This window comes from Lissotriton helveticus, chromosome 12 (genome assembly GCF_964261635.1).
Source record: "Lissotriton helveticus chromosome 12, aLisHel1.1, whole genome shotgun sequence".
In the NCBI taxonomy this organism is placed as follows: Eukaryota; Metazoa; Chordata; class Amphibia; order Caudata; family Salamandridae; genus Lissotriton; species Lissotriton helveticus.
The window spans coordinates 660,972,383-660,992,380 of NC_136073.1; the positions used below are offsets into that span (position 1 = coordinate 660,972,383).

Here is a 19,998-nt window from a genome sequence, read left to right on the forward strand (position 1 = left end):
ATGTGCCTTGTAAACCCAAGGGTTAGGACCATAATGTATAATAGCAGGGCATGATAAATATCAAGGAAAAGTATTTCCCTACAGTGAACAGTTTCAAATAGAGGTGTGTCACTATGTAGGCAAAGCTACATTCTCCATGAGCAAATCTAGCTATAAATAAAATAGGGGCCCGATTCACAAAGGTAAACTTAAACCAAACGTATAACTTTACTCCTTTTACGTACTCAGAAAGGAAAGTTATTACTAGCAAAGTTAGACTTTTCATCTAAGTTTTATTTTGTGGATAAGATCAAGATACTCTACGACAACTTTGACAACCAAGACCACGACACCGCCTCAACTCCCACCCCCAATGACACCACCCAACAGACCCTGCTCACCTGGACCCCTCTCACCACAGAAGACACCTTAAAGACAATGAAGAGCATATACTTCGGAGCACCTTCTGACCCCTGCCCACCGCACATCTTCCACAGGGCAGCCACTGCCATCACACCAGAGCTACGTCAAACTATCAAGTGCTCCCTCGGCACAGCCACATTCCCCGACAACTGGAAGCGTATTGAAGTCAACCCCCTCCTAAAGAAGCCCTCTGCAGACACCACGGACCTCGAGAACTTCAAGCTCATCTCACTGCTTCCTTTTGCTTCCAAAATCATCAAAAAGGCCATCAACGCCCAGTTAGCAGACTTCATAGAAACCAACAGTATCTTAGACACCTCTCAATCCGGATTCCGCAGCAACCACAGCACGGAGACCACCCTCCTTGCTGCCACCGACAACATCCGCGCCCTCCTCGACCAAGGCCACACCGCAGCCCTCATCCTCCTGGACCTATCAGCAGCCTTCAACACCGTCTCCCTCTGCACGCTAGCTTCTAGATTCAACGGCGCTGGCATCCACGGAAAAGCCTTAGACTGGATACGAGCTTTCCTCTCAGGCAGAATACAGAGAATAAGACTCCCACCCTACCTCTCATAACCGACAGAGATCAGATGCAGAGTACCCCAAGGATCCTCCCTCAGCTCCATACCCTTCAATGTCTATATGGCCCCCCTCGCAACCATCAGGAACCACAGGCTCAACATCGTCTCCTACGCCGACGACACCCAGCTCGTCCTCTTCCTCACCAAGGAACCTGACATCACCGCGCACAACTTCCAAGAAGGGATGAAAGCTGTCACAACCTGGATGAAAAGCAGCTGCCTGAAGCTCAACTTGGACAAAACAGAAGTCCTCATCCTTGGCTCCACCCCCTCTGCATGGGACGACATCTGGTGGCCCCCGCCCTCGGAAACCCACCTTAACGGACAATGCACGCATGCATGATAGTTTGCCTTTGTGAATACCGAAAAGTAGTAAACTTACACAAAAGTGTACGTTTACCTTTGTGAATCATGCCACAGGTTTTTTTCAACTTTGCCTGGGAAATAGTAGAAATATTATTCAAAGATATTTTCCAATTGCTATTAAAATATAATTCATTGTTGAAAATAGATTGTAGATAAGTAATTTGAAATACAACTTTTAAAAACTTTAAATTGAAGAACGATTACTTGACAAACTCGTTCTTTTCCAGTTGGTTGTCAGACAGCAAGGATATTGATATACATATCCAAGACTGGCTGTTAATTGCTGACCAACTAGCGTACAGTGTGACTGCCTCCGGGCATAAGAAATTTGAAGTGGTGTCAGCATTTACCATTTAGGATTGGAACAGGAACATATAGCAAAACAAAGGGACATTTTAGCAACTATTCTTCTTGTAGTGGATGTCCAGAACGGGAGTTGCAGGAATTGAAACCGGATGTATGACATTACAACGCATGTTTTTACATCGCATTCCTTTACAACGCGGTATTTACAACGAATACCTTTACAACGCATAATGCTTTTGGGCGCTGGATAGTGAATAGTTTAATTTACTATTCCAACTCCAGTCCCCGTGGATAGTAGGGAAGGTGTTGGATAGTACATTAAACCTATTCCCTATCCTAGAACGCCCCCCAGCGTAATGCGTTGTAATGGTTTGCGTTGTAAAAGTTGCGTTGTAAAGGCACTGCATGGTAAAAGTTGCGTTGTAAAGGATGTTTACCATTGAAACCATTTGGGGCCAAAACAAATCTACACTTTTTGTTCATTCTCCCAGCAGAAGGAAAAATTAGGTCTAGTACTGGTAGTAAAAAGGAAATTTCATCTCCTATGCAAGTGACTGGGAAAGAGGACACGGCTCCTGCAGTTGAACGAGGACTAGGGACATTTTGGATGTGGGGCGCTGTGAAATATGCAATAAGATGAGAAAGGAAGTGTTGAAAAATGAAGTGAGTTTTCCAATGGAAAATTGCCAGGGTTGGTTGTATGGGATTCTTCAATCATGGCTTACTGCAAAGGATAAGACTAGCATCTTCAAAACATTCCTCACCATGGGAAGAAACATCAAAAATAAAGACAATTCTGCCTGGCTGAAGGTCTCCTTACTCCTGCTGGCACACAGTAATTGAAATTGTTTTCCAAGGGTCAGGTTACGGTGTTTGAAATTCTGATCCCCGCAGAAGCCGATCTTTGCACATGGTTAGGGATTCAACTCAAAATCAGGGCCTGGGTCTCTTAGACAGTGACTACAAATATTTTAAGTCTTTCACGTTCCACAGGCTGCAACTCGCTGGTGCAAGCTGGCAGAATTTTCTTACAAAATCCTATGATATTCTATTTATTTGAACAACCCCAGTTGTATGAAATCCTTATTGCAACCAACACAAGCTTTCAGGCTCCACCTTCCTCAGGGCTCCATGTGTGTGCGAGAGCCCATTTGACGTAACAGAGACTTCTAAGTAGCTATTGTGGCAAAAATCGCTCGTATTGCACCCAATGGATCCAAACTGATCAAGATGGGCAAACCTGTCTGTGAGTCTAGCGACAAAAGTATTAGCATAACGTTCTGAGGCGACCAACCCAAATTAGCAAACCTATGTTAACATTAGGATTTCTTCTTTCACAAATTGAACATTTCTTTGTATGGCTTGTATCAGTAGATTGTTGTTTAGAATCAACAGTGTGAGGCTTTACGGAATACCTTACCCGTCTCAACAGTCAAGGTCCTTGTGAGTTGTAAAGCTTTTTGTATATCTTCAGTCTTGGTGAGGTCCACCTGGATAAGAGTGAGCCTTGCAGAACAACGCTGTCGGAGCTCCTTCGCACCCGCACTTGACATATCCAGCACACTTGCGATGACGTGGAACCCCAGCGCGTCAAACTTGTGGGCTACTGCGTGTCCAAATCCAGTATCACAGCCTTGAAAAAACAAACGGTAGAGGTGAGGTTAGTCACAGTAAGATGGCGGCAAGTGGCTGACATGAAACTTCTACAAGAGATCACAAGTACTTTAATTGTAAATGACAGTCAGTCATAAACTTTATTTCGGTCTTATGACCATAAAAGTGAGAATACAAACATTTCATTACAACAGAATTATTAGATACATGTTGAAAATACAACGAAAGTTCAATAAAATGAGTGCTAAAAATGCAAGTGGTACAAAGCAGTGTAGCACAATAATACAGCAGGGGCCTTAATGAAAGAGTAATAAATAGCAAGGCCCATCATGAAACATTTAGGGGCATATTATCAAGGGGGTTTATCTCCGCTTTTTTGGCTTTAAAAGCCAAGAAAGCGGAGATAAAATTATCTCCCTATTACCTAGCTGTCGCTAACACCAGTTAGCGACAGCTAGTAGGAGATAGCGACCATCTTGGGCCCCGCTTTGCATGTCAGTGAAATGTATCACTAATGACATGCAAAGTGGGCGTGCCAAGATGTTAGCGACTGGAAACAGCCGCTAACATCTCTATCTCCTATTACCAACTTTTGGAGATATTCGCGCTAAGCGCGAATATCTCTAAAAGCTAACACCTGCCCCTGAGCAGTTCTTAGCCATGTTATCCAATGGTAGGTGGATAACATGGCTAAGAGCATTAGCTCGGTAATGCATGAATATCGCTGACTTTTCAGCAATATTCATGCATTGCGGCCGATTTTTATCGCTTAGGAGATAAACCTTGATAATAGCAAGGTTCCTAAGCGCTAAAAATCGCCGCAGCTCGGCGATAAAAATATTGCCGCTAAGCCAACATAGCGATAATTATCGCTAGTTGTTGGTAATATGCCCCTTAGTTTGTTGTTTATACAGAGCTAAAATGGTAAAGACCATAAAAACATGTTTTGCAAATTAAAACAAGAAATAGATATATATATATTAAAATTTGAAAACAGGTTAAAAGGTACATTAAAAAAGGTTATCTTAGCAATATCCAAACATTTTAATGTTATAGCTTCGGGACAGACCTTCTAATGTGCCACATAGTGCCAAGGAACTTTGCTACAGCGCAGCCAACTACAAAGCTGGCTTCAGATTTTAAGATGCGCAGCACCTCTAAATGGCACCGGGTACCAAAGCGTTTACGTATAGGAGCTAACCATTTGGTTCTCGGCCATTTGTATATTGGGCAGGCAAAAAATATATGACCTATCGATTCCACAACATGAGGACAGCCTGTACAATGTTGGGCGCAGGAAGCTGTAAAAGCGTTCACTGGAAGTGAACCAAATCTAAATTGCATAAACAGCTTCCTGTCCTGGTTAATCGCGATAGCATCCAGGTAATATTCATGTGAAGCAAGCTGTTTGAACTCCATAAACTCAGTAGTTAGGCGTCCCCAAGACGACTATGAAAGGGAAGACCGGGCCACCCAGTACCAACAATATTTCTTAAGTAATTCCTTTGTAGGCAGCCCCACGGAACCCCTCGATTCCCACAGAACCCCTCTAAGCCAATAGCAGTGATCAGGGATTTAGGGGCATATTATCAAGGGGGTTTATCTCCGCTTTTTTGGCTTTAAAAGCCAAGAAAGCGGAGATAAAATTATCTCCCTATTACCTAGCTGTCGCTAACACCAGTTAGCGACAGCTAGTAGGAGATAGCGACTATCTTGGGCCCCACTTTGCATGTCAGTGATATTTATCACTAATGACATGCAAAGTGGGCGTGCCAAGATGTTAGCGACTGGAAACAGTCGCTAACATCGCTATCTCCTATTACCAACTTTTGGAGATATTCGCGCTAAGCCCGAATATCTCCAAAAGCTAACACCTGCCCTGAGCAGTTCTTAGCCATGTTATCCAATGGGAGGTGGATAACATGGCTAAGAGCATTAGCTCGGTAATGCATGAATATCGCTGACTTTTCAGCGATATTCATGCATTGCGGCCGTTTTTTATCGCATTTGCGATAAACCTTGGTAATACCAAGGTTTATCTGCGATAACAATCACCGCAGCTCAGCGGTAAAATGTTGTCTCTAACCAAGCAATAGCGATAATTATCGCTATTGCTTGGTAATATGCCCCTCAATTTCCTGCAACCAAGGGATCTTAAATCGATCAAGTGCCTGGACTTCGTAAAGGGCAGCCGCATGTGAAGACAACTCTGGGGTTGATTTTAAACGGAGCCAAAATAACAAAGGGCGTAACTTGGCCTTTTCGATAACGGTAGCTCGTCCCATATCCAGCCTTGGCGAGTGGATAAGGGTGCTCTGCGGGAGCGAAACCAACCAAGGCCCTTGTAAATGTATTTTTACATAGTGCTAGAGGAATCAAGTGAGTGGTACATGCACAGCCATCATAATGCAGTCAACAAACCAGATCAATTATGTAGCAGAGGGATCCCTAGTTCTAACAACATCTGACCCAATGAACAGGAGGTAGCAGCGCCCTTGGTACTATTGCTTCCAGTGCATAGGCAACGACTGACGGAAAAGACGTCAGTGTTCAATAAGCTTTGCATCCGATGGATGAATGGAGACAGCACTGCCACCTCTCCTGAGGGACTTCACAGGGGTGATAGGACTAATACACACAACTGGAACCAGCTGCTTTGGAAATGTTGTATAGCAGGGGATATTGCACAATGCTCACATCTTTGTGGAGTTTCCTGTCTGTATTTATTTTTAAAAGCATGAAAATACTGACAATTGTTCTCATTGTGAGACTGCATGCTGTCTTTCATTAACTCCAGGCAAGAGCAGATAGACAGCATAAAGAGTTAAAAAACAGGATGAGATTTCCTTAGATACAGGCATATGTTAACATATATTTGTAGTATAATGTTCATATGTACCTGTGGGTGTAGTGCTATGTTATATGTGGCTTCTTTATTCATCCAGGTGCACATATAGGAGTAAATACATGTGGAAATATACCATTTTGGGACCCCATTTATTCTCAAAACACAAACGAAATATGGATAAATACCAGTGAGATGGCCATAAAAAAAATATGGATAGATACAGATGGAAGTGTTGGGGGAAAAAAATACCATAAAACCGGGAGCCCTAATTATCATCATCAAAGCTTTATTTCGATATACAAGATATCATAAAAGCACATACAAAATTTAAAAAAAAACGCAATTCATAAATCTTACATTTTACAAAGTTGGTTACAGTAAAAACATTCATATTACAATAAATAATTTAAAAGGCATATTAAACGTTAGCAGCTTTGTGGATGTTAAAAATTAGCTAAAACTGAGTCATCTCATAGCCTTTGCTCTAATTATCCAAACCCAGCTCAGAAATTTGGCAACCCCACACACTAAGCTTGTACTAGTTTCAGCCTTGAGTATTCTAAGTGCTGCGGAATGATTCCTGGTTCCGAGCAATAAACACACGGGTTTTAGCCATTTCTGTCTCGGTTTTACATAGGCTGGGCATGCATAAAAGACGTGAGCGATACTTTCAGTGACACCTTCACAGATTGGGCAGTCAGGTGGGGTTTGGTACGGGGGCTTCCACTTACAGGTGTAATCATGTAAGGGTAGGTTTCCCAGCCTGAACTGAATGAATAGGGATCTATCTCTTGGTTTTTTGATAAAATCCAAGTAAGGCTCCAAACGAGGCTTAGGTTTGTGCTGTTTAAACTCTTTGGTCAGCCTTCCTTGGTTTGGGTCCCTTAGATCTTGCTCGTCCACCCCTTAGATCTTGCTCGTCCACCCTAATTATAAAATGAGACTTTGCTTAATTTGAAACAGCTAATTTTATTTTTTAGCATGGCTCTGTGGCCTTTGGAAAATACTTTGCTATGTTGAGAAAGAACAAAATTAACTCTTTTTAGGGACACCTTAGCTAGGAAAAAGCTTACTCTAATGAAGAAAGACTTGAAAGCCAGTTGAATATATTGAGTCTTTGACTGGGTATCCAGTTAAACTGAAGGTGGTCCATCACGGCCGACTTTTTTTTCCTCATGGAGAAGTGGCTGGGGGCCTTTATGGATGGGCTTGGTGGGGAGGACAGGGGCAGACTGGCCATTTATCCCCATCTACCATTTCTATGGGAGGCCGAAGCCATTGAAGGCTGGTTTTTGAAGATTGAAGGCTGCAGTGGCGTAACAAAGGCCCTCGCAGCCCCAGCAGTGCAGGGGGGCTCCAAGCTCCAGGGGGCCCCCTAGGCACAATATTCTGTATGGATGGGGCCCCTCCACGTGCCTTGCAAGGGGGACCCCTCAAGTTTTTTTACACCAGTGGATGGATGCCGATGCCTGGAAATTATGACGAAAGGCAAAGTGAGTTGGGGCAAACAGGAGAGAGAGAAAGCAAAAAGAGAGCAGGAGCAAGAGAGAGGCAGATTAAAAGGGAGACAAAGAGCTAGAGAATGACAATGATTGAATTAATAGAGAAAGGGAGGAAGGGAGCCGGGTTGATTGCAAACCTTTTTCCGGGGTTACTTTTGGTTGCAAGTTTGGCCTCGGCAGAGTTGGGTAGTTGAAGATATTGGCAGTCTCTACGGAGACTAAGGCAGCTTGCGTCGGTAAAAGAGGGTCGTTTCTGCTGTGATGTGTATGTGTGGGACAGGACAACGTGTTTTCTATACAATGCTTTCTTGTGGTTTGTCTCTCTGGTAGCCCTCTTCTTCCACCTTTGTGCCCATTTCAGCAAGAGGGATCTTTTTCTTGCAAAGTGTCTTTATTCTGGTTCTGTTTTAAAGATGGGTAGCTTCGGCATAGGGAAGCAAGATTCCTGCACTGAAGGAGGGTACTAAATAGTCGTTCTAATCCAATACAAATGTACAAATCATGTCTTCTTCTAAAGTGCTATTGCACGCTTAGCTGTATGTCAGTCACAGAGCTGGTCACTTGTCTGATATGGGCAGGATATTGCCTAGGGCTAGTAACCTGACAGCACAAGACTGACTGGTGGCATGGATGAATCAATCTCAGATACTGGTAATTACTTGGGGGCTGCATTCCAGTCTGTGTTGAAGTCTAGCGTGGCGCGGCACTCATCGCCCAACGTGTGACACCCTATGTGGATAGAAGAGAATCTCAGTGGTGGTATCCCTCAGGGCACCTAAGGCACTGCCCAGGCATCTATGGATGGGGACTTGAATAATGCAACAATACTGGACCAAGTTATGATGCAGGGGTAGCTTAGTCAGGCAGCATGGAAAAGGAAAGTACAACAGGAGTGTATAGATAAAGCCACATGTAGACTTATTAGCTAGCTGGTGTGAAATTCTAACACGCTAGTTATAGATAAAAATAGACTTCAGTGTGTAAGAACATGCAAAGGTCATTCATAAACGAAAAATAAATGGTTCCGCGGATGCTTTGCAAATTGTTATTTACCAAAATAAGCGATTGTGTCTATAAAACAACATATACTGTTGCACTCCTCAAAACACAAACCTACATGTGTACCCTTTTTCAGAACAGTGTGCACTTACTTATGTATCATGTGAGGCGTTCACAAGGGGGAGCTGTAAGACCCAATGCACTAGACCGAAAAAGGTTTTAAAAGGTTTAAATGTTCCCAAATTCTGACTTTCCTTTTGGATATAAAAATGCTTTAAGAATGGTGTAGTGTAATCATGATTTGGAATGAACAGTAAAATAAAGCATTGGTTAATACAAGGACAGGACCCTGTTCACCAAAAGAAACAGAACAGTCCAGGCGGATATGTTTGCCTCCTCGTGAACGTGCTTTTCAATTTTTGGGAATTCACAAACATTCCCAGAGTGCACCTGGAAAGCTGTGCCATTGTGCAATAGAGACATCAATGCAGAAATCCACACAGGACAAATGGAGTCACTAGTGCAATGGCACCTGTTCCTGTCTGGGAAAAGAGTAATATACAGATGTCCATTAAGCAGTGTATTTATCCAGAAGTGATTTGGTTACACTGCTGACACTGTTTTTTGTATTGTCTGCTATCTATCTTAGAGTTAAACCTTGCTAGATGTTGTAAATAGAAGTCTGGAGCTGGGTATAATTTAGGTTGTTTTATTCAAGATAGATTTCAGGTCAAGTCTTCAAGATGTTAATATAAAAGACCCACCAGGAGTGACCTCCTTGTCACTCAGCCTGCCTGGTGCCAACTGCCAGTTGAGACCAGGCTAAGCCACCAACACTCCATGATGTCACCAAACATTCTAGTGGTGACATCATGTGAGTGACAATGAAATCCCACAGACAGAAAAGAGACAGGCTAAATATAACACATCTCCTTTCTTTAGGGAAATCAAAAAGAATGAAATACGAATAAATAGCATTAGCTTCAGTGTACACATCCATGTAAAAGTACACAGTACATTCTAAAGATAGACCATTGAAATTAGCATACACTTGGATATAAAAGTACACAACACATTCTAAAGATAGAGCATTAAGATAACATTCGCACTGTCTTACATCTTCAGGTAATAAGAAAAACCCACCAGGAGTGACCTCCTTGTCACTCAGCCAACCTGGTGCCAACTGCCAGTTGAGACCAGGCTAAGCCACCAACACTCCATGATGTCACCAAACATTCTAGTGGTGACATCATGTGAGTGACAATGAAATCCCACAGACAGAAAAGAGACAGGCTAAATATAACACTAGACCTTTCCATGACCCAAACCTAATGATTTTTCCAGCAAGGTTCCAAATGTATTTACATGTGCTTAAGCATGTAGGTGTTGTGGTATCAAGTTAAGATGTACACAACTGCAATTCTCTCAATCTCTCATGGCCTAAATTAGAGGTAATAACCTTAGCCTGATTCTCACTTGTTTAAGTCCTGACTCCGGCCATCAACACTTAAACATGGTGACTTCACTTTTGTAAGGTGACAAGCTGCATTCAATCAATCACTCAATCATACATTTATAAAGAGTGGCAAATCTTCCCTAGGGGTCTCTAGGCGCTGGCGCTGTGGCTGCTACTGTGTGGAAGTGCGGGGACTCCAACACCACTCTTTAGCTCTCTTCTGAATTGGAGGAGTGGTGGTGCAGTCCTGAGGTGCAGGGGGAGGCCATTCCAAGCCTTGGCCGTCAGGTGTGGGTAGGAGCGTCCCCCGCTGTTGGTTCGGTGGATATGTGGTGTGTCTGTGATGGAGAGAGAAGCTGATCGAAGGTGTCTGGTTGGTTGGTGGTAGGTCCTTCATTGTCATGGCCTTGTATGCATGGGTCAGCATCTTGGACTGGCATCTCTTCTGGATCGGGAGCCAGTGCAGGCTCTTGAGATGGGATGTAATGTGATGCATTGTAGTTTACAGACAGTTCTTTCTTTTGATCAGTTTGAGCAAGGCTTTCTTCCTGGAATCTGATCATTATGCAGTAGATGATGAGTTTTGTTCTAAATGGGAGTTTGAGGGGCAGCCAACCACATTGAGGTTTGCCCCCCAGGCATATTGGCAGGGTGGTGCAAGCCAGGAGAATGACATCTTGTTTGGGCTCTATATCAATTTGGATGTATCCCAAGGGGGTTATAATGCACTATTTTGGTCTCCCTGCCACCGTTTTAGGTACAGGTGACCTGGTGACTGGTGGCAGGGAGTGTAGGCTGGGAATGTTTGTTGCCTTGCCCGCCCGGGCCTCTTTGCTCTTAGTTTCTAGGGTTTTTTCCTCCTGTCTAGTTTTTTTCCCCTTTGGGCTTCGGGTTGGGACAGGTACACGATTGGGGGACGTTGTTTGCACAAATCTTTGTCACTTGAGACAGGAGCTTGGTGGTGGCCTGGAACGTTTTGCATTAGTTTACAGATGTTTGATTGTTTTTGCCACTTGCGAACCATGTGGAAAGGGAGGGGGTGGACAACCTCTCACCTGGACCAGGCAGGAAGTTCATGGTTAAGTATCGGAAGTTAAGATGGTTAGATGTTAATAGATGCAGCCATAGGCTGTAGGGGAAAGTTAAGGTTGCAAACTGCTGAACTACAGTACAGTAGGAAATAGAGAGTTGAGGGGACGTGTATGTGCATGGGACGGTAGAGGTGGGGTGGGAGAATGGGTAGTCCATTTGATGCATAGCGAAGCTTGTTTTGAAAGGCTGATTACCCAGGAAAATATTGTGATGTGCATCTGTTTCAATAAAGCGGACTTTTTCACACAAAGCACGCAGTCAGTGGTCTGTGCCCCTCTCTCCCAATGTGTTATTTATAATTTCTGCAAATTTACGAAAACTCTCACCTGCTTCCATTGCATTGATGCTCCTGCACTCCAGTCACCCCTGATATCATGAAGCTCATTTGCTAAAGGCTCCCCAAGCATTCAAGTGACACAATGCAATATTGCACCGTGAACCTGGGTCTTTAACCCCTCCACTGCGCCCGCGATTTTGCGGAAGTGCGGCACTTCCGCAAAACGGGCGAGACCGCGTCGGCCATTGGCCGACGGCAGGACCAGCGAGGTAGCGTTGCCATCGGCCAATGGCCGACGGCAGCATGGAAGGGGTTAAAATCAGAGATGTTTTAAAGCAGAGGCAAAGCACGCAATTGCCCAGGTCCCCACATCCATGGGGCCACTTGGGAAAGTGAACTTTCTCTCTATTTCACCTCTGTCTATTCAATTTCTATATCTGAACCTCTCTCCCTCCATTCCTATTCTCTACCTCTGTCTCTCTATCCAGTGTCATCTTAAGGATTTTTGTGGGTCCCGAGCACGACATACTTCAACTGCTTTGTGGGACCCTGTTAATGTTTAACATATAATTTATGATTGTTTGGCATCATGTGGGCCTGAATCAGGAGGACATGAGTTATACATTTAAATGTGTTCTAAACAAGTGCCCACAAAAAAAAGGCTTGTACTGGACCCCAAAACATCCTTATGTGACACTGTTAAAATAATAAGTAAAATTGATGTGAGCAGTCTTGCAAAACTTTAGTAAATGAGGGCCTATGTGTCACGAAGAGCCCTGTAGATCAGTTTCTCATTACACTGCCCCTTCACCTGTATCTGGCTGCCATGTTTCAGGTCAGTAACCAGAGATTTATAGCTGCCACCTCCCTCTCTTTCTGCGTGACCTGTTTTTTTTATTATGCTGCCAGATTGTATGTGATCTGATGTGGGAATAAATGTGCCATTTGTTCCTAGACAGTAAATCGAAAACAGCAATAAAGCATTGACCATAAAAACATCTTGCTCATGCCTTTCAAGTTGTGCAAAGATGTTTAATCTTTAACTAGGCTCTGCTGGTGCACTGACAGATGGCCAGATCACAACAACCTGGAGAGGCCTCCCCGGGCATAGTTAGCTGATGTCCTTAGAACAGGGCAGTGAAGCGGCCTACCCTTCAAACAAGTGCAAAACAACAGTTGATGGACAGAATGCAGAACAATGTCATACATTCACCCCAGTACAGAGATCTGGGCCTAAATCCATCGTTTTTTTGCACTCCACACCACCCCAGTTCAGACATGGCCATATCCACACCACTGGAGTCAAGCTATCCTGGCTGAAGACGGCTGATAGCCAGAAACCGGTCCTAGGATGCTTGATTCCGGTCCAGGGAAGACATGGTTTGGCAGTTCGGGCTGGACTGTTCCCATGAGGCACAGGGTCAAGGCTGATTTGCATATGGGGTGGTGTGGAGTGCAAAAAAACGATGGATTTAGGCCCAGATCTCTGTACTGGGGTGAATGTATGACATTGATCTGCATTCTGTCCATCAACTGTTGTTTTTACCCTTCAAACAGGCGGGGGTGGGGTCTCCCCATGAAACAATCTCACCTAGAGGTTGCATTTGAAAGATCCTATGGCTAGGGGTTGCTCTTCGAGCAGTCCTGTATTTGGGAGCAGCTAGGGGCTATACATCGGATCATCCCATGGTTTGACGCTGCCCCCTTTAACGGTTACAAACTGCCCATGGAGGGGTTATTGACGTCACATGATTTGGGCCGATGCTGCCCTTGAAACAATCTGGCACTTAGGTGGTTTCCTGTGCACAGTGTCAAAGCTATGAATTATCTTTAAAGTGTTGCTGTGGATAAGTGCTAAATCTGGGACACCACACTCTGTGACTGAACAGCTTAGGCGAAGAACCCACCCGAGATATGTTTAGAGATCCGCTTAAAATCTGTTGGTTGTAATTACATTACCATTCGATATTATCTCTAGATTTACAGGTTTGAGGCAAAACAAGTGACCTAACATGCAGTAAGACTGTTAATGCTCACTCTCTCGCTGCAATCGCCAGCAAATGGTTTATAAATACATATGATCCGATTTTGTAAGTCTCGATGCAATAAATGAGCATCTCCCCGAGCAGTGCTACCTCTAAAGTGTGTATGTGGCAAGTCCGGGAAAGCTATGGTGAGAGGGTAGCACGCTTTCTCCTTGCTGAGCCGCGTGAGGATAGAGCCTGAAGGAGGCTCCTACGATGCAAAGGTGTGGGCCCAGAATATCGAAGACCAAGTTATCAACAGGTATGCATAGATTAGTTTATACCTAACCCAACTGATATATACCTTGACAGTATGTATGTGCTCCATGGCACATAGTGGTGGAGATAGTAATAGGAAAGCTATACCTCCCTCTCTCCACTTGCCTCCTTAATATTTTGGTTTTCAATATGTAGGTCACAATATTGTGACTTCTCAATATTCCTTCTGTGATATTCCGGACTTAACCGAATGCAAAGAGTTAACCCCTTCGACGCTCATGACGAGCTGGGCTCGTCATGAGGTAGCCTCCTCGCACGCTCATGACGAGCCCAGCTCGTCATGTAAAGTGCGCTTTCGCAAAATCCAGCGTACGGGGGGGAATCATGCCGCACGCATGCGGTTAAACAAAAATCCAGTTCTGGAAATGTGGCACTGTTGGGGGCGTGAAGCCATCCAGAGTGACCCTCTCAGCAAAAGGGGAAGGCGGGCTTCATAGATAGGGCGAGCACAGAGTGCGCACGCGAGGCTGTGTCGGCGCGCGCTGCACTCTGCGCCCCTCAAGCCCGCCAGGCCACAGCTGGGCGAACGCTCAGCTGCGCAGCATGGTAGCGGCTCGAGCCGCCTCTGCATAGAGATCTGTAGAGGGCCACAGTCCACCGTCCGGTCCACAGGGGCCTGTAAAGGGCCAAAGTCCACCGTTTATGGGGGCCTGTAAAGGGCCACAGTCCACCGTCCACGGGGGCCTGTAAAGGGCCACAGTCCACCTTCCACGGGGGCCTGTAAAGGGCCACAGTCCACCGACCACAGGGGCCTGTAAAGGGCCACAGTCCACCGTCCATGGGGGCCTGTAAAGGGCCACAGTCCACGGGGGCCTGTAAAGGGCCACAGTCCAGCGTCCATGGGGGCCTGTAAAGGGCCACCGTCCATGGGGGCCTGTAAAGGGCCACAGTCCACCGTCCATGGGGGCCTGTAAAGGGCACAGCTGAGTGTGCCAATTGCAAAATTATTTACTTATTTATTCAATGTTAATCCAATATTATTCCATAATCTTTCAACCTTATTAACCTTATCCTCCAACTTTCGTCACGGGTCCAAACGCTGTGTGTATGTGCAATTTCCGAGTTTTTACCATTCAAACAATGTCAATCCAGACTTTATGAATGAACAGAACTGAGGCATCAATTCAAATCAGGCAGCGTTTATTCATAAAATACCCAATGCATTTCGGGCTCAACGCCCTTCTTCGGGGGTTACTTTAAATAAATAACAAATAGTAACAATCACAAATTGTATTTTCAACTTCAGTATCACATTTCTTAATGCCAACCAACTCTTTATACAAATTGCACGATGTCAAAAACATTTATATCCAGACAACCGCTTTACATTACACATCGATATATACCAAAGTACCCTGTATGTCAGACAGCCTAACTAATATTCCCCTCCCTGGATTATACCTGGATCTTAATTATATTCCCATCCTTCAAAAAGGTAAACCACCCGTAGTCCTACTCCTTACATGCAAATTTCTCACTACACCTTTCTTTTATTACTGCGCCCTGATGCTAAATCACTCGTATTCCCCTTCAAAAACCTTTCCTATTGCCCATCCCTCTCTGAATCACCCTTTCTCGAATTGTGAGGCGTGTATAAACTACGGTCACTCATCTCTCACGTTTACTTCTGTTCATGCGAACCGTCATTATTTGACAACGTTATTTCACGCTCTTCCCGCCCCTCCATATTAGGTGACTTTCCAACACCCTCTGCCCACACGGTGCGCCCCATTTATCACATACCTGCCATGTGTAGTTTAAAAACCGTTCGTCCGAGCTCCGTATCAGATCACATTAATCTCCCTCCCATGAGCCCTCTTATGTAACCCCTGGTTTCACCTTTCCAATTAGACACCTGGTTCGAGTTCCCCGCCCTCCCTACGTCATCTGTTGGATATTCTATGTGTATCACTGCAACTCCCATAAGTCAGTTCACCTTCCCTTTTAACGGACCAAAGAATTACACAACAAATGTAAATAAATGCAAAGCGATACTGTGTCACGTAATATGAATGCCTATTGGCTATCAGTTTTCAAAGTCCTTTTCTTTCCACATTAACCTCAAAGGGCGTCTTCACACTGTCTTTCATGAACCACGTAGTTGTTCTTGGCGTTTGGACTCGTATTCTCTGCAGAAACAGTGTCATTAGGGCATGGCACAGACTCAATCGGCACGCACCACTTGGATGAAAGAAACAAGTTTGAGAAATTGGTTTACATGGTGTGCATCCTGCCCCCCCTTACAGTGCAGTTTAACGATGGCCCTAAACCAGGATAGCACCCAAGGATACAAATGAAGAATTTTGAATAAAGTGTTGCAACTTTGAAAACTGATAGCCAATAGGCATTCATATTACGTGACACAGTATCGCTTTGCATTTATTTACATTTGTTGTGTAATTCTTTGGTCCGTTAAAAGGGAAGGTGAACTGACTTATGGGAGTTGCAGTGATACACATAGAATATCCAACAGATGACGTAGGGAGGGCGGGGAACTCGAATCAGGTGTCTAATTGGAAAGGTGAAACCAGGGGTTACATAAGAGGGCTCATGGGAGGGAGATTAATGTGATCTGATACGGAGCTCGGACGAACGGTTTTTAAACTACACATGGCAGGTATGTGATAAATGGGGCGCACCGTGTGGGCAGAGGGTGTTGGAAAGTCACCTAATATGGAGGGGCGGGAAGAGCGTGAAATAACGTTGTCAAATAATGACGGTTCGCATGAACAGAAGTAAACGCGAGAGATGAGTGACCGTAGTTTATACACGCCTCACAATTCGAGAAAGGGTGATTCAGAGAGGGATGGGCAATAGGAAAGGTTTTTGAAGGGGAATACGAGTGATTTAGCGTCAGGGCGCAGTAATAAAAGAAAGGTGTAGTGAGAAATTTGCATGTAAGGAGTAGGACTACGGGTGGTTTACCTTTTTGAAGGATGGGAATATAATTAAGATCCAGGTATAATCCAGGGAGGGGAATATTAGTTAGGCTGTCTGACATACAGGGTACTTTGGTATATATCGATGTGTAATGTAAAGCGGTTGTCTGGATATAAATGTTTTTGACATCGTGCAATTTGTATAAAGAGTTGGTTGGCATTAAGAAATGTGATACTGAAGTTGAAAATACAATTTGTGATTGTGGCTATTTGTTATTTATTTACAGTAACCCCCGAAGAAGGGCGTTGAGCCCGAAATGCATTGGGTATTTTATGAATAAACGCTGCCTGATTTGAATTGATGCCTCAGTTCTGTTCATTCATAAAGTCTGGATTGACATTGTTTGAATGGTAAAAACTCGGAAATTGCACATACACACAGCGTTTGGACCCGTGACGAAAGTTGGAGGATAAGGTTAATAAGGTTGAAAGATTATGGAATAATATTGGATTAACATTGAATAAATAAGTAAATAATTTTGCAATTGGCACACTCAGCTGTGCGATTGTTTGGGGCTAGATGAAGCCCCACTACAGTGACGTTCTAAACAGTGTCATTAGGGCATGGCACAGACTCAATCGGCACGCACCACTTGGATGAAAGAAACAAGTTTGAGAAATTGGTTTACATGGTGTGCATCCTGCCCCCCCTTACAGTGCGGCCTGTAAAGGGCCACAGTCCACCGTTCATGGGGGCCTGTAAAGGGCCACAGTCCACCGTTTATGGGGGCCTGTAAAGGGCCACAGTCCACTGTCCACGGGGGCCTGTAAAGGGCCACAGTCCACCGTCCACAGGGGCCTGTAAACTGCCACAGTCCACCGTTTATGGGGGCCTGTAAAGGGCCACAGTCCACCGTCCATTAGGGCCTGTAAAGGGCCAAAGTCCACCGTCCACGGGGGGCTGTAAAGGACCACAGTCCACAGGGGCCTGTAAAGGGCCAAAGTCCACCGTCCACGGGGGCCTGTAAAGGGCCACAATCCACCGTCCACGGGGGCCTGTAAAGGGCCACAGTCCACCGACCACAGGGGCCTGTAAAGGGCCACAGTCCACCGTCCATGGGGGCATGTAAAGGGCCACAGTCCACCGTCAACAGGGGCCTGTAAAGGGCCACAGTCCACCGTCCATAGGGGCCTGTAAAGGGCCACCGTCCATGGGGGCCTGTAAAGGGCCACAGTCCACCGTTCATGGGGCCTGTAAAGGGCCACAGTCCACCGTTTATGGGGGCCTGTAAAGGGCCACAGTCCACTGTCCACGGGGGCCTGTAAAGGGCCACAGTCCACCGTCCACAGGGGCCTGTAAAGGGCCACAGTCCACCGTTTATGGGGGCCTGTAAAGGGCCACAGTCCACCGTCCATTAGGGCCTGTAAAGGGCCAAAGTCCACCGTCCACGGGGGGCTGTAAAGGACCACAGTCCACCGTCCATGGGGGCCTGTAAAGGGCCACAGTTCACCGTCCATGGGGGACAGTATAGGGCCACAGCCACCGTCCATGGGGGGGGCCTGTAAAGGGCCACAGCCACCGTCCATGGGGGCCTGTAAAGGGCCACAGCCACCGTCCATGGGGGAGCCTGTAAAGGGCCACCGTACATGGGGGAGCCTGTAAAGGGCCTAAGCCACCGTACATGGGGAGGGCCTTTAAAGGGCCACAGTCACCGTCCATGGGGGCCTGTAAAGGGCCACAGCCATCATCCATGGGGGGGCCTGTAAAGGGCCACAGTCACCGTCCATGGGGGCCTGTAAAGGGCCACAGCCACCGTCCATGGGGGGGGGCCTGTAAAGGCCCACAGCCACCGTCCATGGGGGGGCCTGTAAAGGGCCACAGCCACCGTCCATGGGGGCCTGTAAAGGCCCACAGCCACCGTCCATGGGGGGGCCTGTAAAGGGCCACAGCCACCGTCCATGGGGGCCTGTAAAGGGCCACCGTCCATGGGGGAGCCTGTAAAGGGCCACAGCCACTGTCCATGGGGGCCTGTAAAGGGCCACAGCCACCGTCCATGGGGGCCTGTAAAGGGCCACAGCCACCGTCCATGGGGGCCTGTAAAGGGCCACCGTCCATGGGGGGGCCTGTAAAGGGCCACAGCCACCGTCCATGGGGGCCTGTAAAGGCCCACAGCCACCGTCCATGGGGGGCCTGTAAAGGGCCACAGCCACCGTCCATGGGGGGGCCTGTAAAGGGCCACAGCCACCATCCATGGGGGCCTGTAAAGGGCCACAGCCACCGTCCATGGGGGGGGCTGTAAAGGCCCACAGCCACCGTCCATGGGGGGGCCTGTAAAGGGCCACAGCCACCATCCATGGGGGCCTGTAAAGGGCCACAGCCACCGTCCATGGGGGGGCCTGTAAAGGCCCACAGCCACCGTCCATGGGGGGGCCTGTAAAGGGCCACAGCCACCGTCCATGGGTGGGCCTGTAAAGGGCCGCAGCCACCGTCCATGGGGGGCCTGTAAAGGGCCACAGCCACCATCCATGGGGGCCTGTAAAGGGCCACAGCCACCGTCCATGTGGGGGGCCTGTAAAGGGCCACAGCCACCGTCCATGGGGGCTTGTAAAGGCCCACAGCCACCGTCCATGGGGGGGCCTGTAAAGGGCCACAGCCACCGTCCTTGGGGGGGCCTGTAAAGGGCCACAGCCACCGTCCATGGGTGGGCCTGTAAAGGGCCGCAGCCACCGTACATGGGGGGCCTGTAAAGGGCCACAGCCACCATACATGGGGGCCTGTAAAGGGCCACAGCCACCGTCCATGGGGGGGGCCTGTAAAGGGCCACAGCCACCGTCCATGGGGGGGCCTGTAAAGGGCCACAGCCACCATCCATGGGGGCCTGTAAAGGGCCACAGCCACTGTCCATGGGGGGGCCTGTAAAGGCCCACAGCCACCGTCCATGGGGGCCTGTAAAGGGCCACAGCCACCGTCCATGGGGGGGCCTGTAAAGGCCCACAGCCACCGTCCACTGTTGGAAGGCCTTAAAGTGCTCGCGCACTCGTCATCTCGTAGATATAAGCAGACATTAACACCACCCGTCGGCTGCCGCGTGAAGCGGAGCTCACACATCATGCCTGGTGAGTCTTGTCACAAGTCATAGGACCCACGGCTCTGAATTGACTCCTCTGACCCTGTCCGTCTTAATTCTCACCCTATATCACACAGGAAGTACCTAGTGGGACCTTATTTGGGGCTAGCTGTCATGCTAAAACAGAGTCTGGGCACTTCCTATAGTTTAGGTTCAATTTTCGCTTGGGAAGGTTGTAGAAATAATTTTCGCACGTTTTTATGTTTCAGAGAGCCATCTTCTTTTTTTATTTTCCCACATTA

The 19,998-nt window shown here is 46.7% G+C and overlaps 1 protein-coding gene across 1 annotated transcript in view; it reads right to left on the reverse strand.

Annotated features, from left to right (window-relative positions):
• Positions 1-19,998, reverse strand: part of HSD11B2 (hydroxysteroid 11-beta dehydrogenase 2) — a 388,376-nt gene that overhangs the window by 112,397 nt on the left and 255,981 nt on the right. Inside the window, exon 2 of the mRNA XM_078671395.1 lies at positions 3,079-3,291. Within this exon, the coding sequence (XP_078527521.1) occupies positions 3,079-3,291 (213 nt within the window). The remainder of the gene's footprint in view (positions 1-3,078; positions 3,292-19,998) is intronic.